Raw genomic sequence first — 22,621 nt, 5'->3', positions numbered from 1 at the left:
GGTTTAATTCTGATTAATTCGAAAATAATTCTCCGATTTCTGGTTCTTAATCCAAATTAAACTGAATTAAAACGAATTTGAAATTTTTAAATCGGTTTTATTCTGTTTAATTCAAATTCAAATTTTCAATTCAGTTGAATTCTGTTTTGCAGAATTCAACTGAATATAACAGAATTAAAATTTTTAATTCGGTCGAATTCAGTTGTTTAATCAGGGATGAGCCAATTTATATTATTTATATTATTAATATTCTGATTTATATTTTGAAATTTATATTTCACGTATAAACTTTTCCTTGTTCTTCTTCTTAAATTTAGAATTACGGTATAAATTAAATACCAAATCTCTTACGTGTACTTTAATGTAATTACTATATATATATTTATATTTTCCATTCGGCCAATGCCTTGGCATCAAATAAATAATTACAGCAGAGTTCACTTAAAATTTCGGAAAATTATAAAAATTTAACAGTAAACACATGGAAATTATTTACACAGATTAATTTTATTAATTATAATAATCATAAAATTAAAATTAAACATAATAAAGTATTTTATAATTAATCCAGATTAACATTGCGATCTTTTTTAATTTGAGATCGCATTCGTTTTTCGTAAATACGTTCCCGAGCGGCTTTAATTTTTCGTTTACGTTGCAATTCTTCAGACTCTGGATCAACAACTTTTACAGGAGTGATTGTACGTCGAATCATTGCTCTGAGTTTTTCTAAAGCATCAGCAACATTCATAATTTGGTAACGCGTTAAATCTGATTTTATCACCAAATATCCATCTTTATTTATTCTATTGTGTTCCTGCATAATTTTAAACCCATTAGACAAATTTTTAGTAATTAATCATTCATCGTTAATTAATAATTATAAAAAATCAAACCTTTATCAATAATTTTTCTTTTATATCTTCTGATATCCACGTAGCATCTTTGACATTAAATCGTAGATCAACTTTAGTGTTTGATTTGTCAACATTTTGTCCACCTGGACCACTGCTTCTACTGTAAGTTATTTTTAATTTTTCAACTGGAATATAACCGCTGAATTTTTCATTTGGATCTGGAACCTGTTTAGAAATAAAACCAAAAAAATGTAATTAATAAATAGTCAAATTATTCAAAATTTTGTCATTTTTGATTTCTTAAAAATTATTAGTATAAAATATTTCAAAATTAATGAGTGTAAGTATAGCTGACAATTTGAAATTTTTTTAATTTTTGAATAAATTAATAAATAGTACATGGAAAGAAATTTGTGGTAACAATTACAATATATTATGGGAATGATTCCCATAACGTATGCACTGTAAAAAATCACCGGGGTAAGTCTAAGCGGTGTAGGTGTTAAAATTATCGGTGTTAAATTTACCCCCGAAAGCGGTGTGAAAATAACGCCGCCATCGGTGTAAATATTCTAGACCGGTGTTAAAATAACGCCGCCACCGGTGTAAATATTCTAGACCGATGTTGAAATAACGCCGCCACCGGTGTAAATATTCTAAACCGGTGTTAAAACAACGCCGCCACCGGTGTAGATATTCTTTACCGGTGTTAAAATATTTAACTTTGTGAATATTTTTACTCACTCGATCACTATACTTGTTAATAAATCATATTTTTTATTAATTTTCATAAAGAACTGACATTTTTTGTGTTTTATAATCTTTAAAGTTAATACTCCAAGCGGACGTAATTTACACCGGTATTACTCCGTTTTTACACCGGTTTTACTCCGCTTTTACACCGGTTACTCCGATTTAACACTGGTATTTTTAACACCGGTGTATTACTCCTCCTACACCGGTGTAATTTCATTTTTACACCGGGCGGAGTTAAAACGAGTCCATTTTTGACACCGCACTTTTTACAGTGTGGTAATGCGTTTTTTTTTAATGAAGATTAAAAAATTTGCATCGAGCCCTGATTAAACAACTGAATTCGACCGAATTAAAAATTTTAATTCCGTTATATTCTGTAGAATTCTGCAAAACAGAATTCAACTGAATTGAAAATTTGAATTTGAATTAAACAGAATAAAACCGATTTAAAACTTTCAAATTTGTTTTAATTCAGTTTAATTCGGATTCAGAACCAGAAATTGGAGAATTATTTTCGAATTAATCAGAATTAAACCGAATAGAATTATTTAAATTCGTTTTAATTTGGACAAATTCTGGTTTTCTTGCCGAATTAGACAGAATTCATTTTTAAGTTAAGTACCGAATTAACAGAATTTATCTGAATTAAATAGAATTAAAAATTTAATTCTGTTTAATTCGATCGAATTCAGTTGTTTAATCAGGGAGATAATTGAAAAATCATTGCGCGCTTTTTTTTAAATTTCATTATTTTAATTAATTAATTAATTATTTTATGTAAAATTCATAGACTCATATTTGCTACACTCACACTCACCAAAATTAAATAATGAAAAAAAAAAAAAAAAATGAGCGTGAATGTAACTGACAAGTGGGAATTTTTTAAATTTTTGAATAAATAAATAAAATGTAACATCAATTTAAAAATGCGTAGATAAATGAACAATCAGAACGCGTATTTTTAAAATTCACTTGATTTTTTTACTTATTTATTTAAAATTAATAAATTGTCTCATGTCTGTTACATTGACACTCATAAAAAAAATTACTTACAAAAGTAGGAGTAAAAAGTTGACTTTTACTATTAGGATATAAATTTTCTTGAGAATAAATATTTTTAAATGAACAATTACGAATTATTCCCATAGCAGCTACAGGATTTATGTTTAAAATTTTGTTACTCAGTAGTTGAGAAATTTTTAAACTGATTGCATTCATTATTTAAATTTTTAATTAATAAATACCAGGTAATACTTATCAATTAAAAACAAACAATGAAATGAGTAGTGTTTCAATTATTAAATAACCTAAAAACTATCACTTGTTTTTCTTGTATCAGAAAATTTTTAATAAACCCGTTAGCCAGCGCCACTAAAATTGCGGCAAAATTTAAAAATTAAAATATTAAATAACTTTATTTACTACTGCTGATAATTATTATGCAATACAAATATTTTTTACAAACATATATAAATATATGTATATATATATATATATTGTTTAAATTAAAAAAACACTCGATCAATATTTAATTGAGTGATGTAATAAATTAAGGTAATAAAAAAAATTTTAATGGCACGTAAAATAATTTTTCACATGATAAAAGTAATTTATATATACAAGTAACAATTAAGTTAATAATAAATAAAAAAAAAAAAATTTTACGAGTAAAAGAAGGAAAAAAAAATATCTACATCCGCTTTCAACAGATTGTTTAGTATTTAAAGATTATAACTGATGAGATTTTTATTTCTGAGAATAATATTTACTCTCAGAACCGGATTCATTTAATTTTTAAATATCCAAAATATTTTTATGGAAAAAAAACATGCTATTAAAAAAATATTTATAAGTATAATAAATGTTCCTATTATTATTATGATGTTTAAAATAATTAATTTAATTTTTCATAGATTGTATTTAAATTTAAATTTTGAATAAATTATTTTTTGATTTAAATAAATTTTTTTTTTTTATTTCGAATGAAATACTACAAGTAGAATGTTTATAACTCCCTTAGCGGATCCGAATAGGGTAAATTACCGTAACTTACCCTAATTACCCTAATTTACGGCATCCAGCAGAATTATCGTAATTTACGGCAAAAATACGGCAATTTACGACTAACTACGGCATTTCATCGTAATTGATAGCAAATTACTGTGTTTTTACCGCAATTTACGGTATTTGTTACCGTAGATTGCGGCAAAATGCGGTAAACTTCCGCAAATTACGGTAAATTACCATATGTTTGCTGTAGATTACGGTAATTACCGTAATGTATGATATTCGGAAGAATTACGGTCAACTACGGTATTTTACAGTAAAATGCCGTATTTTGCAGTAAGTTACGATATTTCGCGGTATTTTGCGGTAAAAATACGGTTATCCCACCGTAAATTCGCTACAATCCTGTGGGATGTTACGGTAATTGCGGTATTTTACTGCAAATTTGCGGTATTTTACCGTAAAATACCGTAATTTGCCGTAAACTGCCATATTTTTACCACCATTCGTCCGAATACTGTAAATTATGGTAAAATGCCACGAATCGCAGTAAATTACCGGAATTTGCCGTATTTTACCGTAATATTGTAGAAGCTGGTGTAAAGATGATCGACCATGGAATCACTAAAATATTATTAATAAATTAATTTTTATCGATATAGATCAGATGTACCTCTGATTAAACTCAAATTGTTATTATTATTAATATCACTAGTATTATTATTAATTATGTGATTAAAGGAACCACGGCTTTACTGATCTGTTTAATTGACAAAATGTTTTTTAGAAATTTTAGAATCTAATTGATTACTAGATTCTATTCAATTCATATACAGTATTACAGTGCGCATACAAAAGAATGCAATTTAGCATTAATCCACATATTATCACTCATACGTAGGATAGTTTTTATAAAACACTGTCAATTAAACAGATCAGTAAAGCCGCAATTCCTTTAATCTAAAATATAAGAAAGTCTGATCGTTAAGTAGATTAATCATCAAAGATTATTATTATTATTATTACTATTATTATTATTACTATTATTATTATTATTATTATGCTTAAAATAATTCATTTAATTTTCCTTGGATTGTATTCAAATTTAAATTTCGGATAAAATATTATTTGATTTTAAAAAATTATTAAAAATTTTTTTTCTTTCGAATGAAAAATTCTAAGTAAAATATTTATGACAGTCAACTTATTAAAACTAATTGCTTTCGTACAATTATAAAAACACTAATTATGTAAAAAATTAACATTAATTTTTCAAAAATTCACTTTATATTATGTATTGTAAAATTTTTTCTGAAGATCCTCGTATATGGAATCAGTAAAAAATCAACAATTAATTAATTTTTTTGGTATCGGATCGGATGTATCTTTACCCTGTTTAAAAATATTGATTTAAAAGAATTAAAAGTGATGAAATTCGAATTCTTTTCAATAATTTCAATTGATTTCAATTTTTTTCTTCGTATATATAGAAATACAGTTTGCATAGAGTGACCGCTTTTCAGTTCTTTTCAACCAATATTTTTAATCAGGGTAAATAAACTCAAATTATTATTATCATTATTATTATTATTACAAAAAATAGGGCATAAATAAAAACTAAAGATATATTAAAAATAATAAAGTAACGGAAATAATAACCGAGTAATCAATAAATTAAAAAAATACAAAAAGTTGCGCAAAAATTTAATACTCGCAGGATACACAAATATAGACAATAGAAGATAATAGTAAAGATCCGGGTAATCTTGACAACACTTGATAAATGTTTTTATCCATGACATATGTATATACATCTACATACATTTTTCTATTAGAAGATTTTGTCATTGACGTATTATTTGTCACGCGAATTAAATAAAAATTCTAACATTCCAAGAACACATCCAAATTCGGCGTAAAACTACTCAAGGATTTTAATTCAAAAGTATTTATCAGATATTTATGACTTGTTTTTGTGAATATCCGTGGCTGTTTCACAATAAATTTGATAGCTCTAAAAAGTTTAAAAAAAAAAAAAAAAAACTAGAAACATCTTAAGTTTACGAAAAGGTCCGGGTCTCATTTCAGCCTCCGTCTTTGCCTCTTCCTCTCAGCTGGCCTACTCTCGTACATCAACATACAATGAATAAATTACCATTAATTCTTAATAATAACAATAATAATCTACCCTTTTAAAGAACAAAAGATACAGTAAGCTCTCATTGTAATATCAAGTCATCATCTGCATATATTACGGCATCGAGTATGTAATTGTATTTCAATAATTTTATTATTATTGTTTTTATTATTATCCGAAAAAACCCAACGTTGTTATTAATAATAAGTTTATAAATTTGCATAATCGAAACTAATTATTCTTACAGGTATTTAAATTGTTAAGAACAAAGTAAGGAAAGTATATATATATATAGGTATGTATATAATAAAATTTAGTACAAATAAAATAAGTAGAAACAGACTCTTAGCTCATTCGTTCAAAGAGGGACGCGACCTTCCTCTATCTCTCTTCGACACTTTCACTGAGTCCCGTGACTAAAATCCTCGTGACTTTAAGTCCCATGACTTCTTTTCCTCTTCGTCGATGAGCCTACACCGGTATATATATGTATATATATGTACTTTAATTTTTTATTTAACATTTTACAGCTATTATGTATTTTTATGATAAATAGTTTTTTTTTTTATTAATTGGAAGAAATTCTATTGTACTAAATAATGTATGTAAGTAAAGAATAAAAAAAAAGTTAATAATATTAATTAACGTATGAGAATGATGTAAAATATGAATATTATTAACCAATAATGAGAAGAAAATACTTTTTAAAAATAATAAAATTTAAAATAAGTTGAGAAGATATCGCGGGAGAAGGGAGTTCGTAATGAAACATCGAGAAAGGTACAGCTGGGGAACCAGGTAAATACAGTACTCACCAACTCACCAGCTCTCAGATTCGGTTGTATCTTCAAACGATACGGAAAGTTATTTTTTTTTTACTAACTCCTTTTTTATTATATTTTTTATACTAACTAATGAATTAAAATGAAATTGGAAATTTGAATTTAGTTGATAATTTAAAATTGCCGCGTAATTTTAAAATAAAGAACCAGGACCAAGAAGAACTGGATAAATACAGTAAAGAAGAATACAAAGAAGACTAGCGAGGATAAATTGGAATTCCTCAAATAACGCAACCGAATTATAAAATGTAATAAAAATTTTTTTAAAAATTTTGGATGTAAAGTCCACTACGAGAGTTAAGGAGAGGAAAGAAAGAGAGAGGCAGTTTTAACTCCCTCCTTTTTATATGTAAGCCATTCGACATACAACTTCTGGCTGAGTTTCTATCACCGAAGCTCGTTTTGCGAGTTCAGTTTGTTGGGCAGCAATCACCGGACCAGGAAACCATCAAAAGTCTCCATGGTTTATTTACTTTATTCAGTCTGTAAAAAGTTACATCTTCATATGTTATTTTGAAGAAGAAATTTTCAAATTTCACCAGTGAAAAAAAATTTAACTATACATATATATATGAGCTGTACCACGAGGGTAACACGAGGGACCATGTTCTTACGGTGAATTTTAAAAATCAGTTTTTTTTTTTCTACATATTTTTAGTGCTAACATAATTTTTACAATATTATTTATTACGGATGATATAATTTTTAAAATTTATCTGTCATATTTTCGCGGTATTTAGTGAGTATGTGTGACCCTTTATGTGTTTCGTAATACATGACACAATCCGCTAAACGTTTTTCGTATCCTATTTTATTTATTTATTGCTTACTTTATGTAACCGACAAGTTAAATTATCGATACTTTATTTAAATATTATAAATTAAAGCATCTTATAATACACTTTGATTGATTTTATAGATCTCATCATCGTAATTGAGATGAGTGAGCATAATAGTTACGCTTAATATCAGGGGAAGGTTTTGAGTCAAGGAGAACCACATCGCAATCTCATTATTCTTACGTTTCTTGACCATAACGACTAATTATTAACTTGCAATCCATTATGTTCTCTCATTGTTTTAAATTCAAAAGTTTAAAATTCAAAAATGCGCGGGATAAAAATAAATTATTTTAGTGATTGGATTTATCGGGTTGTAAATACGTCCTTGAATACTTGAGTGTTTAATTAAATTAATAATTTGTTCGCGTAAAGTAACAGTGAATAAAAGTAAAAAAAAAAAAAAAAAAAAAAAAAAAACGTGAAAGCACTTTCACTAAAGAGTAAAGAAGCGGAGCTTGAGTGTTACAAGAAAACTATTTCTTCCGGATGTCAAATTATTGTGAACTTCTTCTGACATTTAAAATATTTGAAATCATATTTGTTATATAAATTAATATACAAGTGTTAATGTTCTTGTAATAACATAACATATGATTAGGGTCCAGTGAACAAAAGTGAAAAATAAAATAAAACAAAACGATTTCTCTTCACTTTTCTTAAGTTTGACCCACTGACATCCAATTTTAATAATTAACATTAAAATTTTGAAAATAATAAAATAACTTGTCTCGGTTATTGGATACCTAATTTATGTTTTATATTTTAGTGAGTAGGCCGTTTAAATATTTTAATATCACGTATAAAGAATTTATAAATTTAAATTTAATTTAAATATACAAGGGAACAAAAATGATATTTTAAATACGGATAAAAATAATAAATAAAAGAGAGAGCGCAACTTATGCCGCACGTCATCAAAAGAGAGTGTCCCTGTCCCTGGCCTATCGGTGTACCATATTAATATAGTACTAAGCCTCCAGGGCATTAATTGTATATATGTTATATTTATTGTTTTTATATTTATTTCAAAGACCCGCTAGTTTTTTATACTTACGATTCATTTAATCGTATAGTCTGTAGGTTTTTATTTTCAGACCGTATCTATTATTGATATCTTTTCTTTTTAAGCAGTACTTGTAGAGAAAGTATACAATAATATATTTATAATTAATTGTTAATTATTTTTTTTTATTATATTAATTTTAAAAATAATTTTTGTATACTTTTTTTTCAGAAACTATTCAATACTTTTAATAGTAACTTTTTTAGTAACCAATGATGCCATATCGCCACCACAAAATCAACACTTTGATATAAATGGTGAGTTTTTTTTTTTTCTAAATTAATTAATTAAAGAAATTTTTTCCACCGAATAATTTTTAGTAATTAATGAAACTGAAGTTAGCTGACGTCTAATAATTTTTGAATTTTTTTTTAAAACAGTAAATTGAAAAAAAAAATATTTGAAAAAATTGCACCTGTAGCTTTTGAAATTTTCTACATGTGCATATTTTTATTTTTTTTTATTTTTGTAATTCATTTGGTGAAAAAAAAAACCGAAAATTTTTAATTGTTTGTTAACTGGATCGTAGTAATTAATTTATTTTTGTAATAAATTTGAATTATGAATTTTTTTTATAATAATTTAGTTAATAAAAAAAAAAATTAATTTTAATTAAAATTCAAAAATAATGAAATTTAAAAAAATTTAAAATGGATAAGAGTGAAAAATTTTTTAATAGAAATTTTCTTTTCACTGACTTATAATTAAATTTATTGGATAATACTTTTCCTCTATTAATTTTTTCACGTAATTAAAATTATAACATCTATGATTATACTTTATGTATTATTAATTTATTAGAAATTTTTTTTTTATTATGATATTAATCAGACTTTAATTGTCTTTAATTTATTGATGCATATTTTATAAAACCCGGAAAAAATTAAAAATAATAAATTTCAAATTTATGATGAAGAGAAAACGAGGTGAAGTGGGCTATCAAAATACCGCTTTTAATTTTTTAGTGTATCCGTTAAAAAAATCATAAAATCAGTCGGTTTTCGTTTTCACCGAAAGTTTGACTCGAAAAATCCGAAAAAAATTTTCATTTTCATTGAAAAAATTTCTTTTTAAAAAATTTAATACCCGTTAATCAAAATTTTTCTTAAACCCAGCGGGGCAAGATGGGAAACCGTCAAAATTTTGTAAACACGAGCGAAAAAATTTAAAAAATTTTTTATCATGCGCGGAAAAATAATTTTTGTTATTTTAAAATATCGATAAATTTTTTTATTAAATTTATAGTAAAATACTGACAGATTTATTCTAAATAAATTGAATTAAATTATATTTGCTAAAAATCCACGAGAATTAATAACTCGCTTGGTTATCCAGTCGTGACCCACTCGCCCCTATATTTCAACTATTGATTTTACATAATCGTGATAACTAACAGGTTTAATAAAATTAATTTATAACCAACAATTAATACGCAGTTAGATTGTGAGTCAACTCACATTTTACTTAAAAAAATTTTTTTTATCGACACTAAAATTTCTTCGGTTTCACAATTTTTCAGGCCGCCCTAATAAAGAAATTTTTTAAAAACTTTCAATAAGAAGATAATTATCTCCATACTAAAATTAAATGAATTTAAATATATTAATTACTGTAGATCCAAGCAAAAAGTAAAGTAATATTATGTATATATTCAATATATAATAATTGATAATTATTTATTTATTTATTTATTTATTTATTTATTGTAAATAGAATTATTTCATTTAAAATTAATAATTACTTATGTATTACGTTTACATTACGATCACGCACGTAATGACATTATCGTCTGGTATACATATAAACTTTTAATTAATATATATGTTATATCTATTTATATATTTATAGACCGCTTACCTTGTCCACCCACAATAACATACTTATACAAACGTAATCTAAACTTTCGCTTGCTTTCCCATACTCAAACCAACTTACCGCTTTATTTGAATCGCGCCATTAAATTCCTGTAAATATTTTTTTTTTTTTATAACATACATTTATAAAATGTCAAATTATTAATAATCATAACTTTCAAACTTTATAATTTCATTTTTTCTACCCAATTACTCATGCAAATTTTTTTTTTCTTTAAATTTAAAGGAAATTAATTGAAGTTATTTACGAATTCAAATCTGTCAGAAATATAAAATATAAATAAGGCCACTGCTCAATTTTCGGACATTTAATATTTTTTTGAATGAATAAAAAAGTATAAAAAAAATTTCTATTGGTTAGTAATAAAAGTATCTGGATAAATTTCAAAATTTAAATACGTCTTTTACAAATTACTTTATTCAAATTTTTCAAGTGTCCAAAAGTCGCCAAAAATGGTAAACTTATTTTTACATAACTTTAAATTAGCAGTAACTACTGTGAAAAATCGGAAGTGAATTCGGAGTTTACGGATTTTATTTAAATTCAAATTTACTCCGTAACTCGGAATTTCAAAGTTTTAGAAAAAATCACTTGACATACGGAGTAAATTGGGAGTTTGTTTTCCAACGAAGTGATTTCGGAGTGATGTAGATTTCATTTAAATCCGCATTCACTGCGATTTGGAATTTTAATATTAAAATAAACTCCCTTTAGGAGTGAATTTCACTTTTAACCGGAGTTTCAATATCAAAATAAACTCCCCGGAGTTAATTTGACTCCAAAGAGATTAAATAAATAAGCAGCCATTTGCTCCACATTCATTTCGTCACTCGAAGTTCCGGAGTAAAAAAAAATCACTTCTAAAAGTTATTTTTTTTCTCAGCCCTGGTGAAAATTTTTCGGACTTCTGTCTGAAAAACCCAGTTCTAGAGTTCTAAAGACTTTTTCAGAGGTCTAAAGACTTTTTCGGACAAAAGTCCGAAAAATTTTCACCAGGGAGTGCATGATATAATTTTTTTTTAATAAATAAATTTTATTAAATTTCTATGACAACAACATTGTAAAAAATCGGGAGTGAATTCGGAGTGATTACGGATTGTCTTTAAATCCGAATTTACCCGCCCTATCCAAAAATTCTCTTTCAAACCCAGACCATGTCGGTATCGCGCCGAGTGCTCTACGGATCCGTCACTCCGTTTTTAAAAAAAATCACTCCACATACGGAGTAAATACGGAGTTTGTCTCTCCAGTAGTCACTTCGGAGTGGCCTGAATTTTATTTAAATCCACATTCACTCCGATTCGGAGTAAATTTCATTCCTAGGGGATCAAGTAAATCAACAGTCATCCGGTCCGTATTTACTCCGGATTCAATCCACGTTCACTCCGCAAATTTTTTACAGTGTGTCCTTAAAAAACAACATAATTTTTATCAGTATTGTTTTTCCATCCCTGATTAAAGACTCCGATTAAATCCGATTGAGACTCAATCAGATTTCTATCAGATTAAATCGGAAAAAAACATTCAATAAAAATTTCTCAAGAGCCAAGTATCCAATTGAATCAGAAAAAAATATATTTTATTTTCCGATTAAATCCAATTGAAATTTTCCAATCAGACTTAATCAGATTTAAGGAAAATAATAAATTTATTTTTCATTTATTTTCCGCCTGGTTTTTTATACAGATTCAATTAGAAAATAATAATTTCCTTTCTCCGATTTCTGATTAACTTTTAATGGGATTCACTCGGAACTTTCCGATAAAAAAACTGATCGAAAGTAAATCATAAATTTCCAGTTGAACCCGATTAGAATTTTCCAATCGGAGTTTTCAATCAGGATCTAATAACACATATATATTTTTTTTGTTTCAAATAATAGACTATTTATATGGAGTGGACGATGATCTTCAAGCGAGAGCTCGTGCATCGATAGAAACCGAGCAACACGCGTACAGAATAAATTCCCGGTACGTAAAAAAGAATAAAAAATATGATAAATTAGTAATTACACAGTACAGTACCGTATAAAACACACAATTATACATTGTATTGGTAAAAAACAAGCCAATACTCAAAGAGAAACGTTGACAAAAAGTAAAACAACGTTACTAAATTCTTTTGGCAATCTGTGACATTACCGGTACTGTACTCATAGACAGGCAGTCAGGATGGCCGTGAAAGTAAAACTCGTTGGTATGAAATGATGACGCAAGTTATCATGATAGACTTTTTAGTTTTGGTTCTATGAAATGAGGACAAAAATCTATACACATGAATATATAAATATATAAATAAATAATTATAAATATGTAATTAAAATTTTATGTAACAGGAATCAAGGCAGTTATGGAAACTTAACTGCCTGTGAAGATGTATGGGAAAGTCCTTGTCCACCAAGCAAGTACCGGACACCCTCTGGTACTTGTAACAACGTACGGCATCCATCCTGGGGCGCCCGAGGCTCACCATTTCTCAAGTTTCTCCCACCTGCGTACAGTGATGGTAAGACGATAAATTTATTAATTTACATTTGGTCATTTACTAAAAATATCATAACATAGTACACGGAAAAAATAGGATATTAAAAATTAATAAGTAATAGTAAAAAGTAGAATCTGTTATCAATAATTAGTACTATTATGCACTTAATGCAAAGTAGTTTACTAATTTTTGTAGATTCCTAAAACTACTATCAATTATTTCAAAAAGTAACTAAATATTATTACTTTTAGGTATATAATTACGTGACTTATTAGTGAAAATTAATTAATTTATGGCATACATCTATTAAAAAGTAATCATTGGTCAAATTAACAATTGCTATCTTAGATACTGATTTTTCCAGCCGAAAAATTTCAAAAGTTACTAACTTTTATTTTATAAATTCGATATCTCTGATCAATTATTAGCTTAAAATATCATTTATTCATCATTATAAATTAATTTACAATATACATAAATCGAATAAGTGGTAAATAATAAAATGAAAAATTAGTATACTAGATACTGATTTTTTGCTCATAAAAATACCGAAAAATTTTAACTCTTATTTTATAAATTCTATCTCATTGACTAATAATTATTAGTCATTTTCAGCAGCAATTTTCTGCTATTTTATCGGTTTTTTGCAGTTTTATGAATGTTTGAGGGGATTATGGGCCAAATTTATTGCAGAATCAGATCAAGCAGATTAAATTACATGAAAATCATCGTCAATCCGGGTCCATCAAATTTTTTGTACCAAGAAAATCCCAATTTTTAACGATTTTTGCAATTTTTAAGGATATTTTACAATTTTTTTAGAATTAAAAAAGTTTATGATTAAAGTACGATCGAAATTAGTATGTAACAGATCGAAATACACGAAAAGTATACTTGCCTTAGATCTCAAAATTTTTTTTCTTGCCAAAAAATCGAATTTTCGCTATTTTTTGAGGTTTTTTGCAATTTACTCGAAACTGAAGGCTGGACGGCCTAAACTGACTTGGAATTCGTATTCAGCGGGTCGAAAAACATGCCCGTAGATAGCTGGCGCCCGGTGTACAGACAATTCTTTTTTTTGTGTGCCGGTGTAATTAATATAAAACGTTATTTATTCGTTATTATAAATTAATTTATTATATACATAAATCGAATAGGTGGTAAATTTTTTAAATTTTTCTATGTTTATTTGAATAGTAATAAATAACTGCAGATACAAATTTATCAATTCTTTTTCATATTAATTTTAATATACGAAATTACAAATTTTGCTCTTCTATGTGTATCAAATTTTAATATAAATAATAGCCACTTTGTAATATATAATGATCCTGGTTTGATATTAGTATATATAAATATACTAATTTTAAGTCAAAAATAAACTACAAACTATTTAAATTTTGAGCATCATTTTGTTCCGTGTAATATATCATATATTTTTTTGTTGCAAACATATATGATTTTATATATTTTAACCATATATTGTTTTTTCATACGGGTAACAACACATATATATAATTGTATGTTTACTTCTTAACTAGTCTTTGTTTGATGTTAAAAAAAATAATTATAGCGTAAATAAGATGACAAGTTGAATGTATATATGAGGAAGAAAGAAAGTTGATGGTCAATTGGTTGTTGCTCACGGGCACGTAGCTCTTCTTATATCGGGTCAAGAATGGAAAGTGAAAATTGGAACGCGGTTCATACCGCTCCTTCTTATTGCCGGCTTCTTGTCGCTCCATGCCCCGATTTCTACAAAGTAATTTAAACAGCTAGCTTCTGTCCGTTTTATACAGACGTTTACTCAAATCAACATATACAATATAATATTTAAATAATGAGGTTACGAGTATTAGCATAAGACATAAGACATAATCATAAAATATATGCGCGGGCGTAAGCACTATATCGGCAATATGTTATAACTTTTATAAATAATATCGCGTATCTTTACTGACAGGAAATGTCACTGCGCAGGAGTACATATATATATTGATTGTCTGGATGATTAATGATGAATATGATGTACATGTTTTCATAAATTTTTTAATGTATATATCAACTGATTACGTAGCTTATGGTTCACTTAATAGAATAGCGAGACTGACGTCGTCATTGCCTAGTCAATTTTTTTTGGCAATTCGATTGCCTCATTCTTAGCCAATATCGAAAAATTATTACACAGAAAAAAAAAAATTTCTTGGCGCGAAAAATTTTTACTTATTTTTTTTTAGAGCGAGAAAAAAATTTCTTGAAATAAAAAAAAATTTTTGAGGAAAGTAAATTTCTTGTGCTAAGAAATTTTTTCTGGTTCTGAGAAAATTTGTGTTTTTAATTTAAAATGAAAAATTTTTCTTGCGTTAAGAAATTTTTTTTAGTCCGGAGAAAATTTTTGTTTTTAATTCATGATACAAAATTTTTTTTGCGCCAAAAAATCCTATTTTTTTGTGTACCGTAATATTAGCTATCAAATGTTTTTTTTCTTTATTTTGATTAGTTTTATCGAGAGATCAGGCCAGTAAATGAACGTTATTTAATTTTTACCTCCATTATTTAAATTTTAATTACAATTTCATAAAAAAAAAGATTGCAGTTTGATTGACAACTTTTAGAACTTAAATTTCAATTTTATTGCATCCTTATACTTTCAAATATTGAAAAATATACGACCGTTCATTTACCGGCATTCACCCTATTTTTTTTATCTACTCATATAAGGAAGGGGGGCGGGGTAGTTAAGTAAATATTAAATTTTCGAGGACTCACTTACTCTAAATCTTTTTTTTTTAATAATATTCAAAATAAATAGAAAAAAATGTTCAGTTGTCAGTAAAAAAAATTTCATTTTTGCGGGCAAAAAGAAGGTGAAAAAAAAAATTCTGGACACTAAATAAATTTAATTGATAGAAAGAAAGAAAAAAAAATTTTATAATAGTTTTTATCATAAAACAAAAATCATTAAAATTTTTCCACACTCGATTTTTGAAAAAGTTTAACAAAAAAAATTCAAAATAATGCTCAATTATATTTACAAAAGACTGGAATGTGTGAAAAACATTTAAAAAATTTTATATAAAATTATTGGGGTACCCCGTTTTGCCCCTCCCCCATTTTTTTATCATCCAAATATATTAAAGTATACAAATATGATTTAAAATTGCACAGGTCTATCGAAGCCAAGATCATCAGTGAGTCGTCATGCGCTACCATCGCCAATAGACATCATCACTCGACTCCATAAAGTGACAACACGTGAAGAGCGAAAGGCATTGACAAGTCTCACAGGCCTGTGGGCCGAACTAGTTCTTCGTGACATCGCAATGCCAATTACACCTGGTCTCGATTCATTACGATGTTGCCGCGATAATCGTAACCCCGAGTGCTACACGAGTCACGATTTAAATGGCAAATGTACGCCATACATGAGAGCAGTACCAGCACGTAGTGCTTACGGTTGTAAATTTGAAAACCGACAGCAGATGAACGGTGCATCGAGTTATCTCGATGGTTCAGATATTTATGGGAGTACCGATGGACAAATGAATAGATTGAGAACATACAGAGCCGGTCGTGTTAATATTGAATCCTGTGATACCTGCAATCAAATGGACAACCCGCTTAAATTTTTGTACACAGTTATAATAAATGAACATAACAGAATTGCTGGTATTCTTCATCAGTTAAACCGTAATTGGGACGATTCAAAACTATTTTTAGAAGCGCGACGAGCTGTCGTTGCGCAAATCCAACGTATTACTATGCAAGAATTTGCCGCCAGTGTTTTAGGGGAATCGGCTGTTGGCAAGCAGCTAAAAGAATCGACAAATGGATTTTATCGTGATTATTCATCAGCAAATAGGCCGGGTACTTTTGACGCTATTGCACTAGCGGTTCTTCCAGCTCTTACTTCACTATCGAGGTACCCGCATAATATGAACGCAACTTTGGAAAATAAACTTGATTATGTTGCCAGAGGACTGAATCTTGACATCATCGAATCACTTAGATCCCGATATGCATACAATGGGATGCCGCACATTTGGAACACCAGCACACTATTGATCCACATGGGACGTGATCACGGTATCCCTGGTTATTTTGCTTTCCTAGATCACTGCATATCAGCAGCAGGATCTCCAACGCGATTTATGAAGCCTGAAGATGTCGCAATTATTCAAAGTATTTATAATAATGTCGAAGATATTGATTTGCTTGTTGGTGGAGTACTTGAGACTCCGAGCAAAGGTGCAGCTGTTGGTCCAACATTTTCTTGTTTGCTTATAAATCAACTTGTTAAGCTAAAAAATTCCGATCGCTTCTGGTATGAAAATGATTTACCGCCATCGAGTTTTACGAGCAATCAACTTGCGGCAATAAAACGCGTTAGTTTAAGTAGTCTGCTGTGTGCAAATGCTGCGGTATCTAGTATACAGCCAATGGCATTTATACAAAGTGATGAATATTTAAATACTAAAATCGATTGCGACAGATATAATCCGCTTGACTTGACTGCTTGGAGAGAAGAGACTGATAGTTCAAATAAAAATCCAGTATTTGAAGACAACAAAGAACAGAGTAAAGTAGAAAATGAAATGACTCCACTTAAAGTTAAGTCAAATCAATGGGCCAATAAGGAATCACTAATTGACCCACAAGTACTGAGATTAGCATTGAAAAAAGCTGAGCAAGATTTGATAGTTCGTAAAAAACTTGAATACAATTCATGGTTGCAGCAGAAAACAGCGGACCCTAAATCCCCGGCTGGTACTGCCGCTAGTTTTTCAAAGGCTAATAAAGATGCTCTGATTCTTGCTAACTCTTCAATATTTTACGAGCTGATAACAAACGAAATAATAAACGGAGCCCAAGGACTCAAACGTCGTAAGCGACAAGTGTTTGGCAGCTCAAATGAATTCGACTTTACAAACACTGGCGACCTTTCAGATCTCCTGCAAAACGTTGATTTGACGAACTTTTTACCAAATTCCCGTGCTACTAATCACGAAGAAATCGATTGTCCACCAGAGGAAGGCATCTGCGATCCAACTAGTCCGTATCGTACTTTCACAGGTCACTGCAATAATTTACGTAATCCTAGTCTTGGTAAATCATTGACAACTTTTGCCCGGCTTTTACCGCCTGTTTATGAAGACGGCGTTTCTAAGCCGCGAATAAATTCCGTTACTGGAATTCCTCTGCCGAATCCGCGACTCATATCTCGAACAATTCATCCCGACATTTCAAACCTTCACAATCGTTATACTTTAATGGTAATGCAATTTGCTCAGTTTGTTGATCATGACTTGACAATGACACCCATTCATAAAGGCTTTGCTGAATCAATACCCAGCTGCAGATCTTGTGACTCAGCTCGTACTGTTCATCCTGAGTGCAATCCATTCCCCGTACCACCGGGTGATCATTTTTACCCGACAATTAATGAAACAACTGGCGAGCGTTTATGTTTTCCGTCAATGAGATCATTGCCGGGACAACAACATCTAGGACCGCGGGAACAAATAAATCAAAATACTGCATTCCTCGACGCATCTGTTGTTTACGGAGAAAATATTTGTATCGGTAATGTACTGAGAGGTTTTAGTCAAGACGGACGTATGAATATAACCACGCATCCAAATCGCGCTAAAGATTTGCTACCGCGATCGGCAACTCATCCGGAATGTAAATCTGCATCTGGATACTGTTTTATAGGCGGTGATGCACGTGCTGCTGAACAGCCAGCACTCACTGTAATGCACACAATGTGGGTACGTGAGCACAACAGAATTATGGAAGGTCTGAGAAACGTGAACCCACATTGGGACGGCGAGAAACTTTATCAGGAAACCCGAAGAATCGTCAGCGCGATGATCCAACATGTGACTTACAACGAATTTTTACCTCGACTACTTGGATGGAACGCAATAAGTCTCTATGGTCTTAAACTTCTGCCCCAGGGTCACTACAAAGAATACTCGCCGACATGTAACCCGAGTATTCTTACAGAATTCGGTGCCGCGGCTTACAGAATAGGCCACTCGTTACTGCGCCCCCATTTGCCGCGAATGGATCAAAATTACCGGCCTATGGACCCGCCAATTCTTCTACGCGACGGATTCTTCAACAACGACATGCTGTACCAGCAGAGTATGGTGGACGAGATGATTCGGGGACTGGTGGCAACACCCATGGAAACAATGGATCAGTTTATAACCGGAGAAGTAACAAATCATTTATTCGAAAACAACAAAATACCATTTTCCGGTGTCGATCTCATTGCACTTAATGTTCAACGCGCGCGAGATCACGGGATACCTTCATACAATCATTATCGCGCGCTTTGTAATTTAAAACGCGCGAATACTTTCGATGATCTTTCTCGAGAAATGGCGCCAGAAGTTATCGCCAGATTCAAAAGAATTTACGCGCATGTTGATGACATCGATCTGTTCCCTGGTGGTATGAGCGAACGACCTCTTCAAGGTGGTCTTGTTGGTCCGACATTTGGTTGCATCATAGCAATACAATTCCGACAGTTGCGTAAATGCGATCGTTTTTGGTACGAAACGAACGATCCCAATATTCGTTTTACTGAGCCTCAGCTAAATGAAATCAGAAAAAACACACTGTCGAAAATAATTTGTGAAAATATGGACTCGCATGTGGAAATGCAACGCGCGGCGTTTGATTTACCATCGAATTTCTTGAACCCTCGAGTTCCTTGCAGCTCAATGGCCGCGATGGACTTTACCCCCTGGCGCGAAGTGAGACACGGAGGATGTCAAATTGGAGGCAGACGAGTATCTATTGGCGAATCTGGTTTCCCTACTCCTTGCACGAGTTGCATATGTACTGATGAAGGCGTAAGTTAATTGTCATATAATTATTTTAATTATCTTATGTACGTTTTTGCTTAATTATGATGGAATAATTTTGTATATTTTTATTTGCTTACAGACTCAGTGCGCATCACTACGAGTCACGAATTGTGACCAATTATTACGTGAAGCTTCACGTGAATCCATTTTACGTGACGAAATTTGTACAGCACAGTGTGGGTTCGCTCTTGCTACTTCGAACCAATCTGCGAGACAATTTTCATCTTCATCATCATTTGCTACAGCTTCGAGTAATGCATTTAGTGGTTTCAAACTTCCCGATCTCTCACAATTTCTCGGTTAATAATCATCTTACTATAAACGTGTATATATTTAATAACTCGTACTTTTCACATCATTCGAGAGAGTCTGAATCATATTAACTTTAAGTATACACCCTGACTCTCTGATATGACAGAAACTAAATACAAAAACTATCACCAAATATATTTTAATAAGGTAACAAGACTAATAGCCAGAAGTCACGATAATTAATGCATTCGCGGACAATACCTCACCCTTTTTTTAAATATTCGAGGATCTTGAACTGTCAGCGCATTTAAATTTTGTCAATTAATTTTAAAAAGTTAAGGACATTTTCAGACAATTTCTCCCACTTTTTTTAAATATTCAAGGACTTTAGATTTTAATGACTGCATTTTAATTTGGCTAATTAATTAAAAAGAAGTTTAAGCATTAATTCAAAAAAAGGCAACGCAGGTGCAGGTAGAATTTTTAAAAAATTAATTAGAGTTGTCATCAATTGGGAGTCAAATGAAAGGTGGGAAATAAATTTCAGTAAAATCTTCATTTGAATTTTCAAATTTTGTAGACTAAAATTTATTTACGAAATTTTGTTTGACTCCTAATTGATAATAACTGTAAGTAATTTTTTTTTAAATTCATTTCTCAGTGCAATTTTATTTTTTTAAATTAATGCTTCATTTTTTTTTAAATTAATTAATTTATATTATTAAGAGAATAAGGAAAATTTTGTTCCCGCCATAACTATATGATAGAATTAGTTAATGTTATTGAAATTAGTATCATTAGATAGGTCTTGACTTGAATTTGTGCCTTTTCATACTTTAAACTCTTTTTAATTGCCAAGTATTGAGATAAATAGATTTATCTATATCATTCGAGTTACATTTAAGGGGTTAGGGGTACTCAGGGGTATGAAAAAATGATGATTTTCAATAATTTTTTTTTTGTAGTTAATTACTTTATTTGACAAAAATAAAAACATAGCTTTATTAGAACACGTTTCGATTTGACTTCACGAAAATTTCAAAAAAAAAAATTAATAATTCAAAAAGTTATCGCTGTTTTTGTAGAGCCCGTTCCTCCCGAAGTCCTTTGCGGTGATCATCATAAGTCCTTGGAGATTCATCTAAAATCAATCGGACAAGAAAAATTAGTTTTATTAATAGATAATCTTGTGCCTGATCGAAGCTTTTTTTTTTTTTTTCGAAATTAACAAAATGGCGGCCTCAGGAAATTTTTTTCAAATTTTCGAGAAAAAAACCGACAGTTTATTGTTAAAAAAAAATCGAAATTTTTGAAAAAAAAAAAAATCCTTCGATCAGGCACGAGTTTTTAATGTATTTCAAAAGTACAATAAATTTTATTGAAATCTACCGAGCAGTTTTTAAGTTACAGTGATCACCAGTTCAGAAAACATAGTTTTGAGAAAAACGCATTTAAAGTTTTGCTATGGATTTATGTCGAATTATAAGAATTATTTAATAACTTACACTGAGTCATCTATTCCTGGACCATATAATAGCTCTTCAGCCGACATAGCAGCTTCCAAAATATCGATTTGCTGGTGCCTACGTTGCAATCGACCTTCTCGGGTGTTATCATTAGCGCGCTTATCTGCTACTTTGATACGTGCAGCATCCATTCTTTCTGCATACCGATGAGAATTAGGCCCACAATTAAGTCCTAGTGTATTCATCAAGACTAATAATGAATTTATACCCTCATTAAATATACACATAGCAACGTATGCAGCTATTTGTACGATAGTAAAACTAGTATTTACCGTTTTTGGGCATATTTTCCATACTAGTTGGTTAAAGCTTTCATTATTATTCTGATTGAATCCACCTACACATCTTGAAAGTAAATTTTCATTACTAAGATCTTCGTATATAGGCTTGATAGCTTTTAAAACATCAGAAGGTAAAGGAGAATAATCGTGAGAAAAGGTATCAAGCTCTCCTCTTGCTTCAGCGCGCTGGTAAGAGCACCAAGATTCTTCGCCTTTTGGACACATATCATGATTCGGTTTTTCATCACTCGAGCCGTAGTGATAAAAGGTTGCCATTATAGCAGATTTCATATTTTCAACAGGAAGGAATATATTCATTTCCACAGTTATTACATGCAACTACAATTTTGAATCCCAGCCCACGTGTACTTGCTGTTTGAAACACTACATTTCCATCACATTTTTTACATTTTATAAGAGCAGAAATTGCAGTGAATACCTGAATAAAATTTATTATTCGAAATTCAGTACTGCTGTCTTCAGGTACATCATCTTCAGTGTTTTGTTTTAATTTTTTAGAAGATGTACTCTGAATACTTTCATCACGTTCGGCTGTTTTCGGATTAAAAACATTCTTTCTTTTGACTGAACGTGACTTATTAATTTTTTCAGAACTCCGAAGTTCTCTTGAAACCTTTCTAGAATCACGTCCCATGGTTAATAATTTAATTCACTTGAGAAATAATTTATCACAAAACTATCGACTGATCAGTGCAACGACTACAGGTATACTGGCAACCAAAAATTATTTTTCAGTTCTTGTACTACCTACAAATTGTGAATATATGTAGAAGGATATATATATATATAGAAGGATA

General features: G+C 29.8%; 3 protein-coding genes across 6 annotated transcripts; 1 reads left to right on the top strand and 2 right to left on the bottom strand.

The window, feature by feature from the left end:
- Positions 1-488: 488 nt before the first annotated feature.
- LOC130672364 (peptidyl-tRNA hydrolase ICT1, mitochondrial-like) lies at positions 489-2,943 on the bottom strand. Of its 2 annotated transcripts, none has more exons than XM_057476909.1 (3): positions 2,747-2,943; positions 897-1,075; positions 489-817 (listed from the first exon to the last, which is right to left on the bottom strand). In XM_057476909.1, exons 1-3 carry the CDS (start codon positions 2,829-2,831, stop codon positions 563-565), a joined length of 519 nt encoding a protein of 172 aa, XP_057332892.1. In that variant the 5' UTR covers positions 2,832-2,943; the 3' UTR covers positions 489-562. The 2 variants fall into 2 exon arrangements, with proteins under 2 accessions (XP_057332892.1, XP_057332891.1); XM_057476908.1 differs by having other exon boundaries at positions 897-1,082; positions 2,667-2,934.
- A 3,913-nt stretch (positions 2,944-6,856) lies between these two features.
- LOC130672362 (uncharacterized) lies at positions 6,857-22,600 on the top strand. Its single transcript, XM_057476903.1, has 6 exons — positions 6,857-7,214; positions 8,676-8,761; positions 12,262-12,349; positions 12,715-12,884; positions 16,032-19,729; positions 19,824-22,600. The coding sequence occupies exons 1-6, from the start codon at positions 7,171-7,173 to the stop codon at positions 20,046-20,048; spliced, it is 4,311 nt and encodes a 1,436-aa protein (XP_057332886.1). The 5' UTR covers positions 6,857-7,170; the 3' UTR covers positions 20,049-22,600.
- On the bottom strand, positions 20,914-22,602 carry LOC130672363 (uncharacterized). 3 transcript variants are annotated; one of them, XM_057476907.1, is made up of 3 exons: positions 21,795-22,602; positions 21,502-21,712; positions 20,914-21,137 (listed from the first exon to the last, which is right to left on the bottom strand). In XM_057476907.1, exons 1-3 carry the CDS (start codon positions 21,814-21,816, stop codon positions 21,134-21,136), a joined length of 237 nt encoding a protein of 78 aa, XP_057332890.1. In that variant the 5' UTR covers positions 21,817-22,602; the 3' UTR covers positions 20,914-21,133. The 3 variants fall into 3 exon arrangements, with proteins under 3 accessions (XP_057332890.1, XP_057332889.1, XP_057332887.1); XM_057476906.1 differs by having other exon boundaries at positions 21,502-22,175; positions 22,243-22,602; XM_057476904.1 differs by having other exon boundaries at positions 21,502-22,602.
- Between the last annotated feature and the right edge of the window lie 19 nt (positions 22,603-22,621).

Source organism: Microplitis mediator, chromosome 7 (genome assembly GCF_029852145.1).
Source record: "Microplitis mediator isolate UGA2020A chromosome 7, iyMicMedi2.1, whole genome shotgun sequence".
Classification (NCBI taxonomy): Eukaryota; Metazoa; Arthropoda; class Insecta; order Hymenoptera; family Braconidae; genus Microplitis; species Microplitis mediator.
The sequence above is the reverse complement of the archived record's forward strand: the minus strand, read 5'-3'. Positions and strand labels throughout refer to the sequence as shown.